Raw genomic sequence first — 25,253 nt, 5'->3', positions numbered from 1 at the left:
TAGGTCCAGTGTTTGTCACTATAAATAACACTGCATATTTCTTATTATTGCTTTTAGATAGCTTCTTAAAACCAGAATCACTGGATCTAAAGGTACGACATTATTTTGGCTCTTGATTTATCTGGCCAAGTGGCTTTCTAGAAATGTCATATCACCTTACAAACCCATCATCAGTGTACCTGAGGGCCCCTTTCACCCGATTGTTCCAAGGTTATTGGGGTGTTTCTATGTTGCTGTTGTTTTTATAGATATATTCTTTTTAATTTATAAAGTAAGGTCAGCTGCTAACCAAAAGGTTGGCAGTTCGAATCCACCAGCAGCTCCTTGGAAACCCTATACGGCAGTTCTACTCCATCCTATATGGTCGATGTGAGTCGGAATCGACTTGGTGGCAATAGGCTTTTTGTCTGTTGTTTTTGGTATAGAAAAGTTAGAAAATAAACAAAAAGAGGGAAATTAAAAATTGTGTGTAGACCCAGTGCTCAGGGATAACCGCAGCTAACATCTCTATGTAGTCTTTCTAGACTTTTTCCATAAATACTTATTTATGATTTTTTTTAATGAGATACTATGCATAGCATCATCTGTTGTTATTTGCTTTTATGTGGACAATAATAAAAACAAGAATATTGTGGGTATCTTTCCAATTCAAAAAGTATTGATTTAGAGTATTGTAATCAATAGGTGAACTGTGTTCCACTATAAAAACCAAAAAAACCAAACCCAATGCCATGGAGTCAATTCCAACTCATAGCGACCCTATGGGACAGAGAAGAACTGCCCCATAGAGTTTCCAAGGGGTGCCTGGTGGATTCGAACTGCTGACCTCTTGGTTAGTGGCTATAGCACTTAACCACTATGCCACCAGGGTTTCCATGTAATCCACTGTAGAGATACAGAAACGTATTCTAACATAACATAGCCACTACAGCTGGCATTGTTTTTAAATCATTAACATAAATGTCATTGTGGTGAAAATTTGTATAGGTAAATTTAATCATCTACATAAATCTTAGTCATCCATTTACATTCAATTCCTAGAATTAGAAATGCAGGGTCAAGTGCTTGTATTTTTAAAAGGCATGTTATCCTCCAGAAAGGTCACACTGATTTTGATTTCCTCCAGATGTGCATGAGAATTCCTGCTGTTCAGTCCTCACCAATACTGAGATTTTTTAGAAAATCTTTTCAAGTTTGATAAGGGCACAGTGGTGGAGTCTCATTAGTTCACATTGCATGCCTGATTATCACTGAGATTGAACTTTCTAATGTATGTTTATTGACTATTACATTCCTCTGGTAAATCTTCTGTTTGTACCATTTGCTCATTTTTTGATTGAGTTATTTGGACTTTTCTTATGAATTTGAAAGAATATTTTAAATACTAAGAATATTTCCTTATATATACATACAAATTTTTCCTTTCTGCTTTATGGTTCCACTTGGTTTTCGAGCTACAGACATTTTTATTTATGCAAGTAAGTCTTTCTCTTGTGCTGTCTTTGTTGTGCTTAAAAAAGTCTGCCTCGAGCAGAGCGAGGCAGAGCCAAGATGGTGGAATAGACAGACGCTTCCATCGAGCCCTCTTTACAACAAAGACCCAAAAAAAACAAGTGAAACGAGTATATTTGTGACAAGCTGGGAGCCCTGAGCATCAAAGGTAAGCTTAGACAATGAACTGAGGGGCAGGGAGAGGAAGAGGCTGTTCAGAAGTGGAGAGGAGTTACTGGACCTGAATCATGGGGAGCCCTCAGGCACCATTCCCGGAGCGGTGGCTGCGACGGTGGCGGGTTGGTCCTAGCGTTCAGCTGCGGTTTCCTCAGGGAGAAGCAGCCAGCCACACAGCCCACTCACACCTCCAGAACCTGAGGAGAACTGCGCTCTCCACAAAAGCTAAGTACTTGCGTATATTTTACCGCACCCCCCACCCCCGCAACCCTAAGCCGGCTTCAATGGCTGAATCCCTGGGCCTGAGATAGACCCTGGTGAGCACCTAGAGCCATCCTCCCGGCCTTGGGGAAGGAAAAATTTGCAACTGGGGGGAAAAGATAATTTGCTAGCTCCATTAACCGGGGTAGCTCAGGACAGAAGCAGCTCCTGTCCAGCATAAACCATCCGTGGACCTTGAGCACCTTTCCCTTCTGCATGGACCTGTGTAGGCCTATTTCAGGAGAATAGGCCCTGTTGGCAAACTCCAATCATTTCAGCTGTGCGGTAGAGAGGTGGGTGTTTGATGTTTGACATTGCTTTGCCTATTAAACAAGGTCCTCACCTACCCACATCAGGGACCTAAGGACTGGTAGCTCCACTCAGGTCACCCAGCCACCCACGACAGGGGTCCAAAGATAACTGGTACCTCCCAGTCCTTACAACCAAAAACTTTGGGCGCCCATGGTCCCTCTGCAGAACCCACCCACCAGCACACTCTAGGGAACAGAGACGCATTTTCCTCAGAGACACTTGGGGGTTGGTTCTTAGCCCCCTGCCTTGTTCAGAGCGTGACCCCCTACTGCAATCAGATACCGGTATATATGCCAACCAACCCTGCCCTTCTAAGACTGTAGGACACAGCCTGTACCACACACTTGATATCAGCTACCTGGACGCCTGAGATGAATTCATACAAGAAAACTGAATGGACTCCTAGACTGATATACCTGATAGCAGCTCTAGCCAGCTGGGGACAGGACACCAGAGCTCCAAAGGTGAAAATAATCCAGCTAGCTCACTCAAGCAACCCATAGGGGTATAGCAAAACAAAACAAAGCAAGGAGCTACAACACAGTAAGCAAGCATAAAATAATGCAATAACTTATAGATGGCTTAGAGACAACAGTCAATATCAAGTCACATAAAGAAATAGACCATGATCACCTCAACAGGCTCTCAAAACAAAGAATCCAGGATCTTCTAGATGAAAGTGCATTCCTGGAATTACCAGATGCAGGATACAAAAGTTTAATATACAGAACCCTTCAAGACCAAGACATCAGGAAAGAAATGAGGGAATATGCAGAACAAGCCAAGGAACACACAGATAAAGCAACTGAGGAACTTAGAAAGATTATTCAGGAACATAATGAAAAGTTTAATAAGCTTGAAAAATCCATAGACAGACAGCAATCAGAAATTCAGAAGATTAACAATAAAATTACAGAATCAGATAACTCAATAGAAAGTCAGAGGGGCAGAATTGAGCAAGTAGAAGCTAGAATTTCTGAACTCGAAGATAAATCACTTGGCACTAATATATTTGAAGAAAAATCATATAAAAGAATTTTAAAAAATGAAGAAGCCTTAAGAATCATGTGGGACTCTATCAAGAGAAATAACCTACGAGTGATTGGAGTACCAGAACAGGGAGGCATAACAGAAAATACAGAGAAAATTGTTGAAGATTTGTTGGCAGAAAACTTCCCTGATATTGTGAAAGATGAGAAGGTATCTATCCAAGATGCTCATTCAACTCCACATAAGGTAGATCTTAAAAGAAAGTCACCAAGTCATATTATAATCAAGCTTGTCAAAACCAAAGATAAAGAGAGAATTATAAGAGCAGTGAGGGATAAACAAAAAGTCACCTACAAAGGAGAGCCAATAAGAATAAGCTCAAACTACTTGGCAGAAACCATGCAGGCAAGAAGGCAATGGGATGACATATTTAAAAAATTGAAGGAAAAAATTGCCTGCCAAGAATCATATATCCAGCAAAACTGTCTCTTAAATATGAAGGTGAAATTAAGACATTTCCAGATAAACACAAGTTGAGGGAATTTGTAAAAACCAAACCAAAACTACAAGAAATACTAAAGGGAGTTCTTTGGTTAGAAAATCAATAATATCAGGTATCAACCCAAGACTAGAACACTAGGCAGAGCAACCAGAAGTCAACCCAGACAGGGAAATCCAAAAAAACAAAGCAAGATTTAAAAAAAAATCCCAACACAGGGTAACAATGATGTTATTATATAAAAGAAGACAACATTAAAATAATAATGAGGGACTAAGAAATGTAATCATACACCTTCTATATGGAGAGGAAGATACAGTGATACAAAGAAATAAAAGTTAGGTTTAAATTTAGAAAAATAGGGGTAAATAATAAGGTAACCACAAAGGAGACAAACTATCCTACTCATCAAAATAAAATACAAGGGAAAAATACAGACTCAACAGAAACAAAATCAACAACAACAAATATGAGGAAAGGACAATACATAAAGAACATCTACTCGGCACATAAAATCAAGTGGGAAAAAGAAACTGTCAACACACAAAAAAAGACATCAAAATGATAGCACTAAATTCATACCTTCCCATAATTACTCTGAATGTCAATGGAATAAATGCACCAATAAAGAGACAGAGAGTGGCAGAATGGATTAAAAAACAAGATCCATCTATATGCTGCCTACAAGAGACACACCTTAGACTTAGAGACACAAACAAACTAAAACTCAAAGCATGGAAAAAATATACATCAAGCAAACAACAATCAAAAAATAGCAGGAGTGGCAATATTAATTTCTGACAAAATAGACTTTCAAGTTAAATCCATCAGAAAGGATGAGGAAGGACACTATATAATGATTAAATGGACAATACACCAAGAAGATATAACCATATTAAATATTTATGCACCCATTGACACGGCTGCAAGATACATAAAACAAACTCTATCAGCATTGAAAAGTGAGATAGACAGCGCCACAATAATAGTAGGAGACTTCAACACACCACTTTCGGTGAAGGACAGGACATCTAGAAAGAAGCTGGATAAAGACACAGAAGATCTAAATGCCACAATCAACCAACTTGACCTCGTACACATATACAGAACACTCCACCCAACAGCATCCAAGCATACTTTCTTTTCTAGTGCACATGGAACATTCTCTAGAATAGACCACATATTAGGCCATAAAGCAAGCCTTAGCAGAATCCAAAACATTGAAATATTACAAAGCATCTTCTCTGACCGTAAGGCCATAAAAGTGGAAATCAATAACAGGAAAAGCAGGGAAAAGAAATCAAACACTTGGAAACTGAACAATACCCTGCTCAGAAAAGACTGGATTATAGAAGACATTAAGGATGCAATAAAGAAATTCACAGAATCCAATGAGAATGAAAACTCTTCCTGTCAGAACCTTTGGGACACAGCAAAAGCAGTGTTCAGAGGCCAACTTAAATTAACAAATGCACAAATCGAAAAAGAAAAAAGGGCCAAAATCAAAGAATTATCCCTACAACCTGAACAAATAGAAAGAGCAACAAAAGAAACCCACAGGCACCAGAAGAAAACAAATAATAAAAATTGGAGCTGAACTAAATGAAATAGAAAACAGAAATACAATTCAAAAAATTAACAAGGCCAAAAGCTGTTTTTTTGAAAAGATCAACAAAATTAATATACCACTGGCCAAACTGACAAAAGAAAAACAGGAGAGGAAGCAAATAACCTGAATAAGAAATGAGATGGGCGATATTACAACAGACCCAACTGAAATTAAAAGAATCATATCAGATTACTATGAAAAACTATACTCAAACAAATTTGAAAACCTAGAAGAAATGATTGAATTCCTAGAAACACGCCACCTACCTAAACTAACACAAACAGAGGTAGAACAACTTAATAGACTCATAACAGAAGAAGACATTGAAAAGGTAATCAAAAATCTTCCAACAAAAAAAACCGTGCCCCAGATGGCTTCACTGCAGAGTTCTACCAAACTTTCAGAGAAGAGTTAACACCACTACTACCAAAGGTATTTCAGAGCATAGAAAAGGATGGAATACTACCAGACTCATTCTATGAAGCCACCATATCCTTGATACCAAAACCAGGTAAAGACACCACAAGAAAAGAAAATTATAGACCTATATCCCTCATGAATGTAGATGCAAAAATCCTCAACAAAATTCTAGCCAATAGAATTCAACAACATATCAAAAAAATAATTCACCATGACCAAGTGGGATTCATACCAGTATGCAGGGATGGTTCAACATCAGAAAAACAATTAACGTAATCTACCACATAAATAAAACAAAAGACAAGAATCACATGATTTTATCAATTGACGCAGAAAAGGCATTTGACAAAGTTCAACACTCATTCATGATAAAAACTCTCAGCAAAATAGGAATAGAAGGAAAATTCCTCAGCATAATAAAGGGCATTTATACAAAGCCAACAGCCAACATCATCCTAAACGGAGAAAGCCTGAAAACTTTCCCATTGAGATCGGGAACCAGACAAGGATGCCCTTTATCACCACTCTTATTCAACACTGTGCTGGAAGTTCTAGCCAGAGCAATTAGGCTAGATAAAGAAATGAGGGCATCCAGATTGGCAAGGGAGAAGTAAAAGTACCTCTATTTGCAGATGACGTGATCATACACGTAAAACCCTAAGGAATCCTCCAGAAAACTACTGAAACTAATAAAAGAGTTCAGCAGAGTATCGGGATACAAGATAAACATACAAAAATCAGTTGGATTCCTCTACATCAACAAAAAGAACATCAAAGAGGAAATCACCAAATCAATGCCATTTACAGTAGCCCCCAAAAAGATAAAATACTTAGGAATAAATCTTGCCAGAGATGTAAAAAACTTATACAAAGAAAACTACAGTACACTTCTGCAAGAAACCAAAAGAGACCTACATAAGTGGAAGAACATAACTTGTTCGTGGATAGGAAGACTTAATATTATAAAAATGTCTATTCTACCAAAAGCGACCTATGCATTTAATGCAATTCCAATCCAAATCCCAAGGACATTCTTTAATGAGATGGAGAAACAAATCACCAATTTCATATGGAAGGGAAAGAGGTCCTGGATAAATAAGGCATTACTGAAAAAGAAGAACAAAGTGGGAGGCCTTACTTTACCTGATTTTAGAACCTATTATACCGCCACAGTAGTCAAAACAGCCTGGTACTGGTACAACAGATACATGGACCAATAGAACAGGATTGAGAATCCAGACATAAATCCATCCACATATGAGCAGTTGATATTTGACAAAGGGCCCAAAACAGTTAAATGGGAAAAAGACAGTCTTTTTAACAAATGGTGCTAGAATAACTGGATATCCATCTGCAAAAAAATGAAACAAGACCCACACCTTACTCCATGCACAAAAACTAACTCAAAATAGATCAAAGACCTAAATATAAAACCTAAAACGATAAAGATCATGGAAGAAAAAATAGGGACAAGGTTAGGAGCCCTAATACATGGCATAAACAGTATACAAAACATTATAAAGAATGCAGAAGAAAAACTAGATACCTGGGACCGCCTAACTATCAAACACCTATGCTCATCCAAAGACTTCACCAAAAGAGTAAAAAGACTACCTGCAGACTGGGAATAAGTTTTTAGCTATGACGTTTCTAATCAGCGCTTGATCTCTAAAATCTACATGATACTGCAAAAACTGAACTGCAAAAAGACGAACAACCCAATTAAAAAACAGGCAAAAGATATGAACAGACACTTCACTAAAGAAGACATTCAGGTAGCTAACAGATATATGAGGAAATGTTCACGATCATTAGCCATTAGAGAAATGCAGATCAAAACTACAATGAGAGTTCATCTCACTCCAACGAGGCTGGCATTAATCCAAAAAACACGAGATAATAAATGTTGGAGAGACTATGGAGAGATTGGAACACTTCTACACTGCTGGTGGGAATGTCAAATGGTACAACCACTTTGGAAATCGATTTGGCGCTTCCTTAAAAAGCTAGAAATAGAACTACCATACAAGCCAGCAATCCCACTCCTTGGAATATATCCTAGAGAAATAAGAGCCTTTACATGAACAGACATACGCACACCCATGTTTACTGCAGCACTGTTTACAATAGCAAAAATATGGAAGCAACCAAGGTGCCCATCAATGGATGAATGGATAAATAAATTATGTTATATTCACACAATGGAATACTACGCACTGATAAAGAACAGTGAGGAATCTGTGGAATATTTCAGAACATGGAGGAACCTGGAAGGCATTATGCTGAGTGAAATTAGTCAGTTGCAAAAGGACAAATATTGTATAAGGCCACTATTATAAGAACTTGAGAAATAGTTTAAACTGAGAAGAAAACATTCTTTCATGGTTACGAGAAGGGAGAGGGAGGGAGAGTGGGAGAGGGGCATTCACTAATTAGTAGATAAGAACTACTTTAGGTGAAGGGAAAGACAGCACACAATACAGGGGAGGTCAGCACAACTGGACTAAACAAAAAGCAAAGAAGTTTCCTGAATAAACTGAATGCTTCGAAGGTCAGCGTAGCAGGGCCAGGGGTCTGGGTACCATGGTTTCAGGGGACATCTAAGTCAATTGGCATAATAAAATCTATTAAGAAAACATTCTGCATCCCACTTTGAAGAGTGGTGTCTGGGGTCTTAAACACTAGCAAGCGGCCATCTAAGATGCATCAATTGGTCTCAACCCACCTGGAGCAAAGGAGAATGAAGAACACCAAGGACACAAGGCGATTACGAGCCCAAGAGACAGAAAGGGCCACATGAACCAGAGACTACATCATCCTGAGACCAGAAGAACTAGATGGTGCCTGGCTATAACCAATGACTGCCCTGACAGGGAACACAACAGAGAACCCCTGAGGGAGCAGGAGAGCAGTGGGATGCAGACCCCAAATTATAAGACCAGACTTAATGGTCTGGCTGAGACTAGAAGGACCCTGGTGGTCATGGCCCCCAGACCTTCTGTTGGCCCAGGGCAGGAACCATTCCCAAAGCCAACTCTTCAGACATGGATTGGACTGGACAATGGGTTGGAGAGGGATGCTGGTGAGGAGTGAGCTTCTTGGATCAGGTGGACACTTGAGACTATGTTGGCATCTCCTGCCTGGAGGGGAGATGAGAGGGTGGAGGGGGTTAGAAGCTGACCAAATGGACATGAAAAGAGAGAGTGGAGGGAGAGAGCAGGCTGTCTCATTACGGGGAGGGTAATTGGGAGTGTGTAGCAAGGTGTATATGGGTTTTTGTGTGAGAGACTGACTTGATTTGTAAACTTTCATTTAAAGCACAATAAAAATTATAAAAAAAAAAAGTCTGCCTCCCAAACATTATGCAAATAATTATATTTTCTTCTAGTATTTTTATGAATTCGTTTTTCACATTTACATAATTTTTATACAGAATTATGAACACTGTGAAATGTGATAAGGAAATGTGCCCTTGTTTTTTTTTTCAGGAATTTAGATCATCATTAAAAGTTTCATTTTATTTCTAGACATTTGCAATGTCTAGCAGTCCCAAAACAGTGTTAAGTGATAGCATAATGATAAAACTTTATTGTAAATAGATTTTTCCTTTATCTCAGTGAAATCATTATGGCAGTGGGAAAATTCTACAAGGATTCTTGTTGGTAATAAAAATACGTGAGCATCATCCTAAAATCCCAGTAACAGAACACTTGTTAAATGGATTATTTTTCCATCATTCAGAATCACATTGTAGAAGAATATTTAATAAAAAGGAACAATATTCATGATATATTAATTTTTAATTAAATAATATTATAATACTAAATTTGTACTTGCCATAATTTTGTAACAATTTTGTATATTTATATAGGAAAAAGACTGGAAAAGGTGATGATTTCAGTGGCTATTTCTTGCTGTGAGATTGTGCACCATTTTTATTTTCTACTCTGTGCTTTTCTCCATCATCCAAATTTTCTATCAGGCACATGTATAGTTTTTGTAATCAAAATATAAATATCACTGTATCAGCAAACGAACTTACTCTAAGAAACTACCATTTTATTCCTAAAAGTCTGAGTGTTGAATTTTATCAAATGCTTTTTCAGCCATCTATTGAGGGATTGTGTGGGTTTTCCATTGGACCTGTTGATCTCAATCTGTTGATCTGATGTACTTAGTATATTAATAGATTTCTAAATAAATAAATAAATAAATAAACCATCCCTGCCATCCTAGAAGAAGCTTTAATTTACTTGATTATGCCAGATTGGAGCCCTGGTGGTACAGTGGAGATTAATTTACTCCTGGGAAGACTTTGGGTTTCCTCCTTCCAGGAGTTACAGGGGAGAAGCTAGGATCTTCAAATATTTTTTTCCTTTGACAAAACCAGCTTATCCTTTTACAAAGCAGTTTTTTACACAGGCATCATATGGTTTGAGCCTGTGACAAATGCGGACAGATATTCTTGTCTCATTTTACAGAGGAAGAATGAAAGGTCCAGAAAAATTATATAATGACATGGCCAGACAATGGCAGAGCTAGAAAAAGAACCCAAGCTTTGATGTAACATACCTCTCACCCTCTAGGCCTCATGGAAGCAAACACCACCAAGCTGTACTTCCCATTGATTGGGATGGCCCATGCATTATTGCCATCTCCCTTGCTGTCTGAAGACGAGAAGACTTCCTGCTTCAGATATTTATACACCAATCACCACTGTCTGAGCCTAAAACTGATTGGCTCTGGTAAGGTTTGGGCTGTTCATGAAGAGAAGGAAGTCTGTTTACCACACACAGGTCATTGGGCAAGAACCCCATTCGCAGTGGCGTCTGTGTGGCCTTCCCCGGCCTCTACGGTGACAGAGACACTTAGAACATTCCTAACCCTCAGGTTGAGGGCCTGGTTAACCAGAGGCCTGCTGACAGGGTTGCGGACCCTCAACCCTGCCCTTAAAGGGAGAGGTACTTTTCCAAAATGACCATTTGATTTCTTTACATACCCTGCCCGTCCACTCCCCAATACACACATTTTTTATTCTCACCATTCTTGGGGCTTTTTTGTGGCTCCAGAAGGTACCAGAGTTGCCTTCCCCAATAAGTCCCTTCTGACGAAATCCCCCCTTTCCATCTCCACAGACATGAGCTCTAGGTAGGGTGACCAGCTATACTTGCTGCCCTGGGTATCTAGTTTACACCTGGGGTCCCAGAGTAATTGTTAATGGTGCCGCCTTTCACTCTCACATACCACAGTGGCCACGAAGAATCAATGGGAAGGGGAGGAGAGACCTAGGTCCACGATTCAGGATCAAAGCTCTCTCTCATAGCCCCAGCCACTTCATCAGGAAATTCTGTTTGCTCTACTTTCAAAGTATATCCAAAGTCTGACCATTTTCCTCCAGCCACAATACCCCTGAGACTCTAAATACCATAACCTCTTACCTAGTTCACCCTTGCACGCCCCTCTCCCACCTCGGCCCAAAGTCTATTTTTGAACACAGCATTCAGAGCCAACCTTTTACAGCATAAACCCCAAAATGCCACCTCTCTGTTCAAAACCCCATAATGGCTCCTTGTTGCCCTCAGTCCTTACAATGGCCTATAATGCCGTTTGCAATCTGCTTCCCCCAACCCATGTCCCTGCTCTCTCTCCTCTGACCTCATCCTCTCTTATTCGCTCATTCACTAGCCCTGCTTTACCCACACTGACCTCCTTGCTCTTCCTCGAACACTCCAGCCACACTCCACTTCTGGGGCTTTGAGCTGGCTGTTCCCTCTGCCTGGAATGCTTTTTCCCCAGATTACTGTCTGCATGGTTATTTCCCTCTCCTTAGACTTTGCTCGAATGCCACCCTCTCCCTGAGGTCTACTCTGAACATTCTATTTAAAATTCTAACACTTTCCCCAAACTCTTGATCACCCTTAACTCATTCTATTTTTCCTTCGTAGAACTAATCTTTTTCTACCTATATTTTCTTTCCTTATATATTATGTTGACCTTCTTATCTTTGCCCCATTGTCTAAATTCCACAAGGGCAAAGATTTTGATCTGTCGTACTCACTGGTTTATTTTCAAGTACCTAGAACAGTGTCTGACACAGAATAGAAGCTTAAGACATATTTCATGAATAAACAAATAAATGGAAGTCCAAAATCAATCCTCCTGAACCAAACACATGCACTCGGAGCCTAGTTCTCCACATCACCATCATCGTGACCACATTTCAAGCCTCAATTTTGAGCTACATCTAGGAAATGCCATAGTGCTTATCCTGGAGCTTCCCGGAGGATCACACTGTCATCTTTGCAACCCAGTTTACGCACCTAGAAAATGGTGAGATGAAAAAAGCAATCTCCTCCCAAACAGATACATGTCTAGTCCCAGTAAGAAAGCTCACGTGGGTTTACACACACTCTAAGTGGCCACCATGTCACTAAGTACCCTCCTCCATGCCAGGAGAGGGAGAGCCATAGTCCTGGGGACAAAAAGGCTGGATGGTACCTGTGACTTCGTGTCCTCTTCATCCTTGTAGTAGTAGAGGTACTGTGCCCTCAACACAAAGTACCGCTGCTGCCAGTTCTTCACGATGGACCTCTGCTTCTTCAGCCACCCCATCTTGATGGGCCTTTCCAATGGATTGGGGGTGGACGATGCGTGAAAAGCCGCCATCGGCAAGCCAGTCATCACACTCTGGGACCGGGCTATAGAAAGGAACAGACAGGCAGACTGACTGAGGGACATGAAGCAGTACGTGAAGTGTGGGAGGAGAAGCAAGAGAGAAACCCCCAAAGGGGCTGAGGAGCTAGGTGGGGCCACAGGCAGGTCCACCTCAAGGGTCCAGATCTGTATCAGAGAAAATCCCCCATGACCTAGAGAGGCAGCCCAGGGACCTGCTCCCGAGAAGGGCTAGACCAAGACGGAAAAGGAGGCGAGAGCCAGCGGCCCAGCGTACACGCAGTCCAGCAGCTGATGTCGGCCCCCTCATTCTGCAAAGCGAAACATTGGCTGGAGCTTTCTAAAGAGGAAGTGGCCACAGCATCTGACAAAAAGGTGCTTCCTTTTTCCTGCGTGGGAGTCAGTATCTGACAAGAGAGGGGAGAAAATAATGCCTCGTTCTGAGGGTTAAGGGTGAGTCCCACGCAGCTGCAGAGGCAGCCGGAAGCTGCCTGGGCTTTCTTCCACAGCGGCCGATTTGAGGAGGAGCTAGTTGTGTTTGTGCTGAACTCACTGTGAAATACAGTCCTTCCCCGGGAGACCCCACTCCACGCCCTGGCCCCTGGCTATGCAGGCAGTATGTGGAAGTTGGCGCCTCCCAAACACTCCTGCCAAGCGTCCCCTGACCCCTGAGAGTGTTGATAACACTTTATGCAGGACCTCACCACAGCTGCCTTTCTATTGGGTTTTCAGTTAGGTTGTCACGTCCTGTGGCTGACACACAAGCATTTGAGACGAAAAAGAGTCGGAAAACCAACGAAACACAAAAGCAGAATTTGAATTCAGACCCCTTGGTCCACTGCCTCGTGTCATTGGCTTTGGCTTTCAGACAAGAGTCCTGCCTGTCATTGGATGAGGTTGCTGATCCCTGGTAGCTCCCATCAAGACAACTCTGTCTTTTCTTTACCTCCAGAGCTATTATCCTGCCTGTGGTCCCCGCTAAATCTTTTCTTCAGAGCCTCATCTTCCTTCTTTCCCAGACAGTTCAACAAAGCCCTGAAGACCACACTGGTGCCCCATGTCCCCTTGACTCTGTGCTGCTACTCCACACTCGTTAGTTCCTTCAACCAACCACCAGTAGCCGTTGAGTTGATTCCAGCTCAGGGAAACCCCAGGCATGTCAGGGTAGAACTGTGCTCCATAGGGTTTTCAACGGACAATTTTACAGAAGTAGATCATCAGGCCTTTCTTCTGAGATGCCTCTGGGCGGACTTGAACCTTCAGCCTCCCAGTTAGCAGCCAAGTGCTTTAACCACTTGTACTACAGAGGGGTGATTTTGCTAATTCCTAGCCCTGGGCAACACCCAGTGTCTGCATTCCTCTCCTTCTGCTAGGTGTTGCTGGAGAAGTCTCCACCCTCCAATCCTTTTATCCAGCTCTTATCATCCTTGAACACTCACAACACCAACTCCACTCTCAGCCCATTTTGTCTTGCTTGGTGGAGACCTGGATCGTCCATTCTTGAGCCTGTAACCATGGGTAAATTATACAACTTCTCTGAACTTTGGTATCTTCGCTCGTAAAACCAGGATTATAGCTATAAAAAAAAAAAAAAAAAAAAGCTGAGCCAGCTACCATTGAGTAGATTCTGACTCAGGGCAACCCCGTAGTGTTTTCAATAGCTGTAATCTTTCAGAAGTAGATTGCCAGGCCTTTCTTCCAAAGCACCTCTGGGTGGATTAGAACTGCCTTTCAGCTAGTAGTCAATCACTCAACTGTTTGAGCCACCCAGGGACTCCTAAGATCCTAACAGTCCCTGTTGTACGGAATTGTTGTGAGGATTAAACAAACTAACACATGTAAGGATCCCTGATGGTTAAGTGCTTGGCTGATATCTGAGAGGTCAGTGGCTTGAACCCACCCTGCAGCTCCATGGGAGAAAGACCTGGTGATCTGCTCCCATAAAAATTACAGCCTAGAAAAGCCTATGGGGCAGTTCTACTCTGTCACGTGGGGTCATTATGAGTCAGAACTGACTCAGTGGCACCCAACAGCAATAACAACGTATATAAAGCATGTAGCACAGTGCCTGGTCAAAGGTAAGCAAATGTTACTCTTAATGTTTTTATCAACAGATGACTATTTCCTACTGCAAAGATGGAGATCGTCTTTGGGAGCTTCTTTAGCTTCCTTCTTTACTTAAAAATGCCATTCCATCATCAAGCTTGCCCTCTTCTTCGTTTCTATCTTTAATGCATTTAATTGCCAACGTCTCCCCATTGCTTTTGATTCCTTCCTATTTCCTTGTCTGCCTGTAGTCCTCAACCTTTATTTGTGTTCATGGCATACTTTCAAACGCCAGACCTTTGTTCATCGTTACAGTCTTCCTTCCAATGACATTAATTGTATCTAGAATTATTGCTCCATTTACATACTTGGTCCAATGGCGCTATATTGCTGTCCAAAAAGGGTGTGCCCTAACTGGGCTCTCTTAACCCTCATACCCTAACATCCTGTGTATCAGCTAACCACCCACCACTGACCTGTAGAAATCGCACTATGTTGAACGTTAAGTTGCAAGACATACTTGATTCAGCCTCCCATTTGACAGACATTGTTGTAAAAGTGCATACGCTCAGTTGTAGCAAAGAGAAGTTTTGCATTTTGGTAATGATTAGTTGGCATGCCTGCAAAGTGTTGCCTTTACATCATTGTGTCCAGGTTAAGAACTTTGTCTGAGATCCTGCTCCTGAGTACCTGTTATCTTCAAAGTTCTTCACCTGTAACTCAAAGAACAGCCACTCTGGGACCCATCCCCTCCACTGTTGTTGTTGGTGTATGCCGTCAAGTAGATTCTGACTCATAGTGATCCTATGGGGCAGAGTAGAACTGCACTATAGGGTTTTCTAGGCTGTAGTCCTTATGGCATGGAGCCACTGGTAGGTTTGAACCACCGACTTTTTGGTTAGCAGCCAAGTGCTTTAATCATCGTGCCAACAAGAAACAACTGTTTCTGTGAAGTCGATTCCAACTCATAGCAATCCTATGGGACAGGGTAAAACTGCCCTCTAGGATTTCCAAGGAGCGGCTGGTGAATTCAAACTGCTGACCTTTTGGTTAGCAGCTAAGCTTGATCCGAAGGAACGATAGGAGGGCTTTTGGCAGGAATGCAATGGGGAGGAAGGAATTTGAAGGATAACTCTGTACCTCTTTAGGCCAAAGACTGTACCTTGCAAAGGTTCGTATCTGACCTAGAAAGAGGACAGATTGTGGGCAAAAACAGAAACGTTGGTTTACATGCAAAATTTCTGGGGAAAATGGAAGAGTGAGTCATCCTGGCTGATGCAGGTACCTTCTCTCCCACCTCAACAGAGCAGCTTCAGTGCAGCCCAGCCCAGTGTGACCCATCTCAGTGACCATCTACCAGAAGCAGCATCAGACCCTGGAGGGAGGCCCCTCCTAACAGTGGAGGTAAGGAGAAGCCTTCACATGGCTTCTTGGGTGATACCACCCCTGGAGACCCACAGAAATAGTTGGGACCACTATGTGGAACATGAGAAACTGAAGATCCCCAATAGCGGTGAAGAAGTGTGAGGTGGGGGAACAGGAGCCAAGAAGACCCTGTAGAGAATTAGCTCCGCAAAGAAGAACTTCGTTGTTAGGATATTATTTTGTGCTTAGTTCTGGGAAAAATTCCATGCTTTGTGTGGCAAAAACAACAAAACAAGAACAAGGGCCCTCTCCCCAGATTGGCCTTGTATTTTATTATGTTAATAAAGGGTATTGTGTTCTCCAACCTGGCCAAAGGGGGACTTTGATGCCCTTGTGTCTGCCGACATATGAACAAGGGCTTGATTACCCATCTTCTGTATTTCAGAAATCATACCACTAACCCTCACGTTCAACCAGTTTCCTGAGCGCCTGTTACCATCCTTACCGTATTTGATATGACTACGCATGCTGGGCCCTGCATTCCAAGTTTGAGGGTGCGAATGCTCTGTGCAAACCTCCTCAGTCCTGGAAATTCTGCCCAGATACTGGGGAGATTGCCTCTGGGGGCTCAGGTGAGTCAGTGACTGAGCAGGGGAGCTCCGGATCTCCTTACCTGCCCCCTCAGCATTGCGCACCAGTGGGACCTAGCATGAGATGATTTAAATATTGGAGAAGAAAGCCTGGTGGGCCTTGAGTTTGACTTGGTTTTCACTAACGTTCTTTGTTAATTCCTTTGAACAGTCTCTCTGTGGGTGTGACTTGTTCCTGGATAAACAAAGAAAGCGGTTACTATGAATAGAGCTGCTTCTCATAACGAAAATAATCGTGTAGGCTGTGCTGTGAGTCAGCCATTGTATGCTGAGTGCACATTCCCAGCCCTTTGGGAATGAACCTGGCTGTGGGCTGGAGAGGTGGCCACAGGCAGACTGGGAAAACAAGCTGTGAAGGCAGTTGCTAAGCATTTACAGAGTGCTCCAGGGTAAGTGGGAAATGAGGGGGGTCAATGAGCTCAGAAACCCACCCTAACACGAGCAGGAGGAGCAAGTCCTTAGCACTGTGCTGTCCAATACAGTAGTCACAACCCATACGTGGCTACGTACATTTAAATGAATTAAAATAAATTAAGTTAAAATTCAATTCCTCAGTTACGTCAGCCACATTTCAAGTGTTCAGTAGCCCTTGAGGCTACCATATTGGACAGTACAGACAGAAAACATTTCCATCATCAAAGAAGGTTCTGTTGATCAGGACTTCCTAGAATCTGCATGTTAGCATTACAAAGCATGGGACAAAATGGACTATAAGGGTGGGGCAGCATTTCATCAAGTAGGGAAGTCAAGCTGGAGCTTTCAAAGAAGTGGTTTATGGTGGCTGCTTACAGTGTGAGAAGTTCAACCTGGATCTGGGAGGCAATAGGGACCCATTTCTTCCTGAGCAAGGGAGGACCAGGATAAAATATAGACAAGTCATGTATTTGGACTGCATACACTGAATTTCAGTCTGTAGGTGAAGGAGGGTACAAGAAAGAAAATAAAAATTGAAGAAATGTCACAATCACAGGGAAGCCCTTTCTGCAGTAGAAGGTAGTTACTTTTTGCCTCGAGTTGGAGCAAGAGAAAATTAAATAAGGAAGTATCAACAGAGAAGTCAGCTGAGGAAACTTTATCACTTCCTTTCTTCATCTTCCCATCTTCTCACCCCTAACCCCTAAAATAATCGATCACAAAATCTTCTAGGGTCTACCTTTAAGATATTTCTTACATCAGCTCTCAACTTTGCCTTGGTTTAACTTCTATTGTAGATGACTCTAAAAGTGAAGGTGAGGTGTGAGTCGTCAATTCAAAGCTGGTGGGAACTATTTAACGTATTTTCTCAATGTGTTCACATGAGAGTGGAGTAGTCTAGGAACCATGTTTAACGGACTTTGAAAAAGGAGTGGAATTTAAATGCCTTCCCTTCAGACCTCTCTCCCGAGCTACACACCCACCTATCCAACTGCCTACATGCACCTCAGTAGGAATCATACACTCACTACGTCGTTAACCAGACCTACCACCTTCACCCTCTCTGCCTTCCATCATTCCCCTGCCTCGTACCAACATACACACTCAGACCTGCTTTCCCTCTACTGGTCTCTGTGATACGCTGTGAATGACATCTTCCAAACCAGAACACGGGATAGGCCCAGGAATCCTACCCCATTCCTACCAGCCATCTTATTCACAATTCATTCTCTCTCTCTCTTTCTTTTTTTGATCCGTTCTTCCTGTTTACCCTCACCTGGTCTGGGCCCTACAATCATCTCACCTAGATTTCTACAATAGTCGCCTCACCTGTCTCTCTCCTGTGAGTCCCACTTCCTGTCCATTGAGGACATCATTTACGGCCATAATCCATGCAAAACACAAATCTGACCCTGTTACACTCCTGCCTAAAAACTTCCACTACCCTTCCAACACCTTTGTCCTAAAAGACGAAGTCTAAGGCCTGTAGCATGGGGTTCAGAGCTCTTTGTGGTCTTCCAACTGCATTTCCTGCTCTTCCTCTGTACCCATCCTCTGCCTCACCCTCAGCAATACATCATCCTCTCTGCTGGAGTGTCCTTTCCACCCATGCCCAGCCACACCCCAACCTGACCCCTAAAAAACTCTTGTTCATCCTTTAAAACTCACTTGAGGTCACACCTCCTGTGAGCAGCCTTCCCCAACCCAGCCAAATCTGGTGGGTCCCGGGCTCTCTTTCCTTTTCACTCTCTATCACAGCACTTATCACCCTGCTTGGGGCTATTTGCTCACTTCCTGCCTCCCCTCTTGACTTGTGCTCTAAGAAGACAAGGGAGACTTTGTGTCTATGTTTTGGCCTTACACATCTTGTATCCTCAGTATGTAACACTGCGCCTGATGAAGAGAAGGCTGGACAAGGTAGCAGAAGGTGCAAAGGCCTCTACGTATGCAGCCTTGGATGAGTCAGGTGCTGCCTCTGAGGGTCAGTCTCCTCCTGTGTGAAATCATGCTAATGATACATACCTTGGGGGGGTGGTTAAGTTATAAAGACTAGGAGTGATAAGGGGACAGGCCCAAATATTGCCCGTTTCTCAACACATGTGCATTAAATGGAGACTCTTGTTATTATTCCCTGTGTGGCACAGTTAACAGGCGCAGCTGCTAACCTAAAGGTCAGAGGTTTGATCCCACCCATAGGCACCTCAGAAGAAAGGCCTGGTGGCTTACATCTGAAAAATCAGCCACTGAAAACCCTACGGATTATAGTTCTATTCTGTCACACATGGGGCTGCCATGAGTTGGAATTCACTCCATGGCAGTTTTTTTTTTTTTTAATTGTTATTATTAACTTTGCTATTACAGCATGTGCTCTATTTTATGTTGAATGTGAGAAGACTTTTGTAAGGTTTGCAGTTTGAATGGCTCAGGGAAAGCAGCTTCCTTCATCCATCCATTCAACACACATTGGCTGAGCCCTTGGTAAGTGCCAGGAATTGTGCCGGGTGCTTGGGATATAATATCAGCTACAACAGCTCTGCCCCAAAGAGCTCAAAGACCTGGGAGACCCATTCCTGGAAGCAGGAAAGGAGGTCTGAGAACAAGGGTGATTTGAACAGGCAAGTGAGTCCAGTCTGGGACACACTGGAGTGGGAGGGTGTACTGAGAGATCTGGGCTTCCCCAGAGTTTTGGTTTTCACCAGTAAGGCCTGTGGATCAAGACAGAGGTTAGAGGAGAAAAACAAGTACAAGCAAAATCCAGGAGATTTGAGTGACACAAAAACCTCAGACCAGAAAAGTAACATAATTGTTGTTGTTAGGTGCCCTTGAATGGATTCCATCACATTGCGACCCTATGTCCAACAGAACAAAACACTGCCTGGTCCTGTGCCATCCTCCCAATTGTTGCTATGCTAAGCCCATTGTTGCAGCCACTGTGTCAATACATCTCATTGAGGATCTTCCTCTTTTTTGATGACCCTCTGCTTTACCAAGTCTGATGTCCTTCTCCAGGGACCGGTCCTTCTCGATAACATATCCAAAGTACATGAGATGAAGTCTTGCCATCCTCACTTCTAAAGAGCGTTCTGGCTGTACTTCTTCCAAGACAGATTTATTTGTTCTTCTGGCAGTCCTTGGTATATTCAGTATTCTTCGCCAACACCATAATTCAAAGGCATCAATTCTTCTTCAGTCTTCCTTGCTTATTGTCCAGCTTTTGCATGTGTGTGAGGTGACTGAAAAGACCATGGCTTGGGTCAGGTGCACCTTGGTCCTCAAAGTGCCAACTTTGCTTTTCAACAGATTTTGCAGCAGATTTGCCCAATGCAGACAGGTCATTTGATTTCCTGACTGTTGCTGCCATGGGCATGGATTGTGGATTTAAGTAAAATGAAATTCTTTTCAACTTCAATCTTCTCCATTTATCATTTATCAGGATGTTGTTTATTGGTCCAGTTGTGAGGATTTTTGGTTTCTTTATGTTGAGGTGCAATCCATACTGAAGGCTGTAGTCTTTGATCTCCACGAGTAAGTGCTTCAATCCTCTTCACTTTCTGCAAGCAAGGTTGTGTCATCTGCATAATGCTGGTTGTTAATGAGTCTTCCACCAATCCTGATGTCGCATTCTTCTTCATATAGTCCAGATGTCCAGAAAACAAAGACAAGCCTGAGCACAGAGACAACTAGCATTGAGGGAAGCAACTTTAACTCGAGGCTATGAGGATATGTCTAGACACAAGACAGAAGAGGATACCATTTTTCTAGGGCCTTTCAAGGGAGCTTGCACTAGTTGAAGAAGGAGGAGCAGCTGAAAATCCATTTTACACCCACAGGTTGGGGATGGAGCAGGAGGCTGCTGCCTGGAAAGGGCGTGGAAGGAGAGTCTATTGTCTTATGCCAAGCAAGGGCCTGGGCCACTTCCCACCCATCCAGCACTCCTGGGGCAGGAGCAGGTCCTGTAGAGCTGATGGTGCTTTGGGGTGAAGAAATAAGGTCCTCTGACTCTGGGTGGTTGCAGCTGCACACACCAGGGTCATGGTTGGATGAGAGGAACACTGGCTGGATTCCAGCCCTACTCATCCTTTCTGCCGAAGACCTAGGTGCATCACGTCACGTGCTCTGCAACATTCACTTAAACATATAAAGAACAATTTGAAAGCAAGTGGTCCTTTTTAAAGAAATGTTCAAGTTTCTGACCCCGGAGGTCTCCATCAGAAAGGTCAATTTGACTGAAAATGTGAGCTGAAGGCCCCCTAGCTTCCGAGACAAACATCTTTGAGCTTTGATTGCACGGCTGCAAGTTATAAGGTGCTAGAACTCTAAAGAGGTTCTTGAGGGCAAGCACCAGGTCTTACTCATCTTAGCATCCTGAGGACCCATCACAGTTTCTGGCTCAGAAAATTAATTGGAAGGAATGAAGAGAGAAAGGACGTGTGTTGTGTGTGTGTGTATGCACACATGCACTATATGTGGAGAGAAAATAATGTTGAATGAGGTATATGTAAAAAAAAAAAAAAAACTCATAGAATCACCTCTCTCTAATAAAGGAAGTATATTTGGACCAGAAACTTGTCTTCCTCTTTTAACCCTTTAATGAATCAGTCAGAACAATTTATTGGGCATTTCTTACATGTAGCACACAGACCTAGGTAATGGACAGGGTTTGAAAAACTGAGAAAACCTCAAAATTATAGGGACCCTATAGCACAGGTTTGGAAACCCTGGTGGCGTAGTGGTTAAGTGCTGTGGATGCTAACTAAAAGGTCAGCAGTTCAAATCCACCAGGCGCTCCTTGGAAACTCTATGGGGCAGTTCTACTCTGTCCTGTAGAGTTGCTATGAGTCGGAATCGACTCAATGGCAGTGGGTTTGCACACAAAAACACATTCACCACCCTCTGTTGCCAAAGGCTGCCTCGACCCCAGGTCTAGTTTTTGATGGCCCAGAGCCCCAACATAGTCTCCTTATATAAAAATAAACCCCAAAAAAAAACCAAACCGAGTGCCGTTGAGTCAATTTCGACTCATAGCGGCCATACAGGACAGGGTACAACTGCCCCATAGAGTTTCCAAGGAGCACCTGGTGGATTCAAACTGCCGACCCTTTGGTTAGCAGCCGTAGCACTTAACCACTACGCCACCAGGGTTTCCTATATAAAAATAGGGATCGGTAATCAATCATAAACTGCAAAGTGTTAATGAGAGATTAGCACCTAACTGAGGCTTTCTTTCTGGTGAAATCAGAACGAGCAAAGAGTTCCATCTATGGAGAATGTACAATGGACGCTCAGCCATGAGAAAGTAGGTTCCACAAGGGCAGGGAGTTTCGTAAATTTTCTTCACCGATATGTTCCACCTCGTAGAAGAGTGCCTGGCCCATTGAAGCTTCTGGATAAATACTTGTTCAGTGGATAAAGTAAAAATTTTCCAAAGAAATGAGAGCCAGCATCAAAGCATCTTATATTTGGAACAAATATCGGCAAATCCGTCAATGTGTAAGATTCCCAGATATGTTCATTTGTGCCACTCAAGAAGGGTGGCACAGGATATATAATCCCTTGTCTAATAATAATAAACAACTATAATTACTTATTCACTGACTGCAGTGCAAGCTCTTCACATGTCATGTCTCGTTTAATGCACGGGGTCATCCTAAGGTAAACCCAAAAAACCAAGCCCATTGTGGTCCACTCAATTCCAACTCATAGCCATCCTACGGTAATTGCCATTATTGTCACCCTCACTTCACGGCACTGGGTTTTTTTCACTTTACCAATGAGGAACTGAAGCTCAGAGAGGTGAAACGACTTGTCCCAGTGACTCAGGTAGAAATCTGATTTCAAAGCCTAATTTCCCTACCCAGGCCACACAGCCCACAAAGGAGTACCTACTCTGCCGGTAAAAGTAAAGTGCGCACATTTGGGAATCCATTCACAGGGTTGGAGAGTCGAGTGGCAGGAGAGACAGTTCCCTACCTCTGTGCAGGGAACCGCATCACTGTTCCTAATCTGTCACGTGAGGTGCCTGCCTCAGCCCCCACCCATTCTGCCTCAGTGTTGTGCATAAACAACATCATGCTACTTTTTCCACCCACCATGTGCTCTGCAAGGCTCAGGAAGTCTTGAAAAACAATGACACAGAAATGGTACTGAAACCTCAAGCCCACCACTGAGGCTGTGCTGATACCTAACAGGAAAATGGACATATTAGGTAATCCCGTTGGGTCTCACCAGGGCTCTGCCCAGGCCCATTTGAAGAGACCTAAGTTCTCTGAGAGTCCCTGGGTGGTATAAACAGTTGACGCACTTGACTGCTAACTTAATGGCACGAGGTTTGAATCCACACAGAGGTGCCTTGGAAGAAAGGCCTCGTGATCTACTCCTGAAAAATCAGCCACTGAAAACTCTATGGTGCACAGTTCTACTCTGACATACATGCGGTCTCCATAGGTCAAGGTTGACTTGACACAGCAACTGATAAGGATTTGGACCAAAGTCAAGTATGGCCGAGACGTGAGAGGAAGGAAGACGGAGCCAATTCTGTGTGGGCCAAGTGCTCAGGCCACCACCACAGCTCACAGCTGGTGGCCCACCCAGGCTGCAAAGGAACTGCCACGGAGCCATCTGAAACAGTAGATCCCATCAGCACAGCCTCCTTGGAAATTATAAACACTGACCCACATACCCTTGCCCTCTCAGGCTTTGCCCACATGCACTGTCTCTCACACTTACATGCACCCTCACTCACACACGTCCAGTTATCAGGCTGTGGGGAGATAGCACTCAGTTTCCATCCTGAAGAAAACTAGGAACTTTGACTTCAGGCCCTCCAGGCTCGTTTTCTTTACTCTTTTTCCCTCTCCCAGGCAAACTGCCCTCCATTTTAGCATCTTTTAAAACCCAGCATTTGGGCTTAGGGTACATGTATCCTGGCGTTACTCCCGTAGGTTTTTTTTATTTTTTGTCCTAAGCTTTGGTTTTCAGTTTGGTGTGAAAGACTGCTCCCTGCAAAAGGCAACAAGCTATACAACCAAAGAGAGCAAGGGGGGCTTTCTCTGGGCTCCCTGAAATTAAACCACACAGGGCTTCCCAGGCCACTTGTCCTGGAGACAAACTCACATAACCTAATTAATAGCACCAGCTGAGGGGTGGTCCCTGATTTCTTGCTGGCCTCAATATCCAGGAATTGATCAGGTTTAATTTTCCCACCTTCTATAGCCTGTGGAGCCCTGGTGGCACAGTGATTAAGAGCTACAGCTGCTAACCAAAAAGTCGGCAGTTTGAATCCACCAGCAGCCCCTTAGACACCCTACGGGGCAGTTCTACTCTGTCCTATAGGGTCACTATGAGTCAGAATCAACGCGACAGCAATGGGTTGTTTTTTTATTTTTATTTATTTTTTTTGTTTGTTTTTTACAGCCTGTAGAAACTGCCTTCATTGTTTTATCTCCTTCAGGAAGGGCTCGGTGCCGACATAAAGTGGTGAAAGAATGAGAGAGAGAAGAACTGACTTCCTGTCTCTTCTTTCTCTGCAGCAGCCCTGCAAATCCCAGCTGACAACAAGCCTGGCAAGGTCTTCTAAGTTCTGACAAATCCCCTCAACCTCAGGAGCCTCTTCAGGGTCTCCGCTCTGGTTGTTCACAGTTTGAGGCTGGTGTGTCTTTCTGAGGACTCCAGAGTGCAGTTGCTTTTCGTGGATCTGTGTGTGTCTCCGTCAGTTGCAACACTTCACCCGGCCCTGGCTGCCTATTTCTGCATAACAGGAAGCCAAGTGTAATAACAAGAAGCTTGCAGAACTGTGAGGGCTTCCTACTAAACACTACCCCAGAGCTGCCTCTTCCCCCCCACCCCCACCCCCAATGTGGATTTGGCAATTGGATGGTGAGTTCTCCCCGGGTTGGTGTTGTGGCTGTTTAACCATACAGCAAAGTTAACTGCATTCCCAGACATCAACCTAAGGAACAACCACCCACATCAGACCAACTGTGGCACAATCAGTACAGTGAACTCAGCCGGGTGCAACACTTGGTATGCTCTATCAGGGAGAGTATTAAGGAGAAGCATTGACCTGCCATTGTCAAAGCTAGTCATTCATTGTAGGTAAGATGTTTTCCTTCACTAGTCACTAGCATTCATCAAGAAACTAGGATGATTGAAACATTACAATGCTTGAAGGACCTGTATTTTATAAGCCTAAATAAATTCTGTGACCCTGGTGTTTCACAGAAAAGATCCAGTCATGCCAACACTCAAGAACTGGCCCCTGTGATGAAGTACTAGGTTTTGAGGAGGCTACAAGCCATTGCCCAGGCTAACAGATGTCATTCAAATCAGTTCCTGGGCCTTCACTGGT

The 25,253-nt window shown here is 43.1% G+C and overlaps 1 protein-coding gene across 6 annotated transcripts in view; it reads right to left on the bottom strand.

The window, feature by feature from the left end:
* The window catches only part of ARHGAP25 (Rho GTPase activating protein 25), a 123,553-nt gene that overhangs the window by 59,529 nt on the left and 38,771 nt on the right, over positions 1 to 25,253 (bottom strand). For 3 of the 6 annotated variants that reach the window (XM_003413657.4, XM_064268674.1, XM_023552714.2), the window contains exon 2: positions 12,258 to 12,457. The exons of 1 other annotated variant lie outside the window; for it this stretch is intronic. In XM_003413657.4, the coding sequence (XP_003413705.2) occupies positions 12,258 to 12,457 (200 nt within the window). Of the gene's footprint in view, positions 1 to 10,331; positions 12,238 to 12,257; positions 12,458 to 12,708; positions 12,990 to 25,253 lie in introns of those variants that run through there. 2 more of the 6 variants (XM_023552717.2, XM_023552715.2) reach the window with 2 other exon arrangements.

This window comes from Loxodonta africana, chromosome 15 (genome assembly GCF_030014295.1).
Source record: "Loxodonta africana isolate mLoxAfr1 chromosome 15, mLoxAfr1.hap2, whole genome shotgun sequence".
Classification (NCBI taxonomy): Eukaryota; Metazoa; Chordata; class Mammalia; order Proboscidea; family Elephantidae; genus Loxodonta; species Loxodonta africana.
Note: the sequence above shows the minus strand (reverse complement) of the source record. Positions and strands in the feature narration are given on the sequence as shown.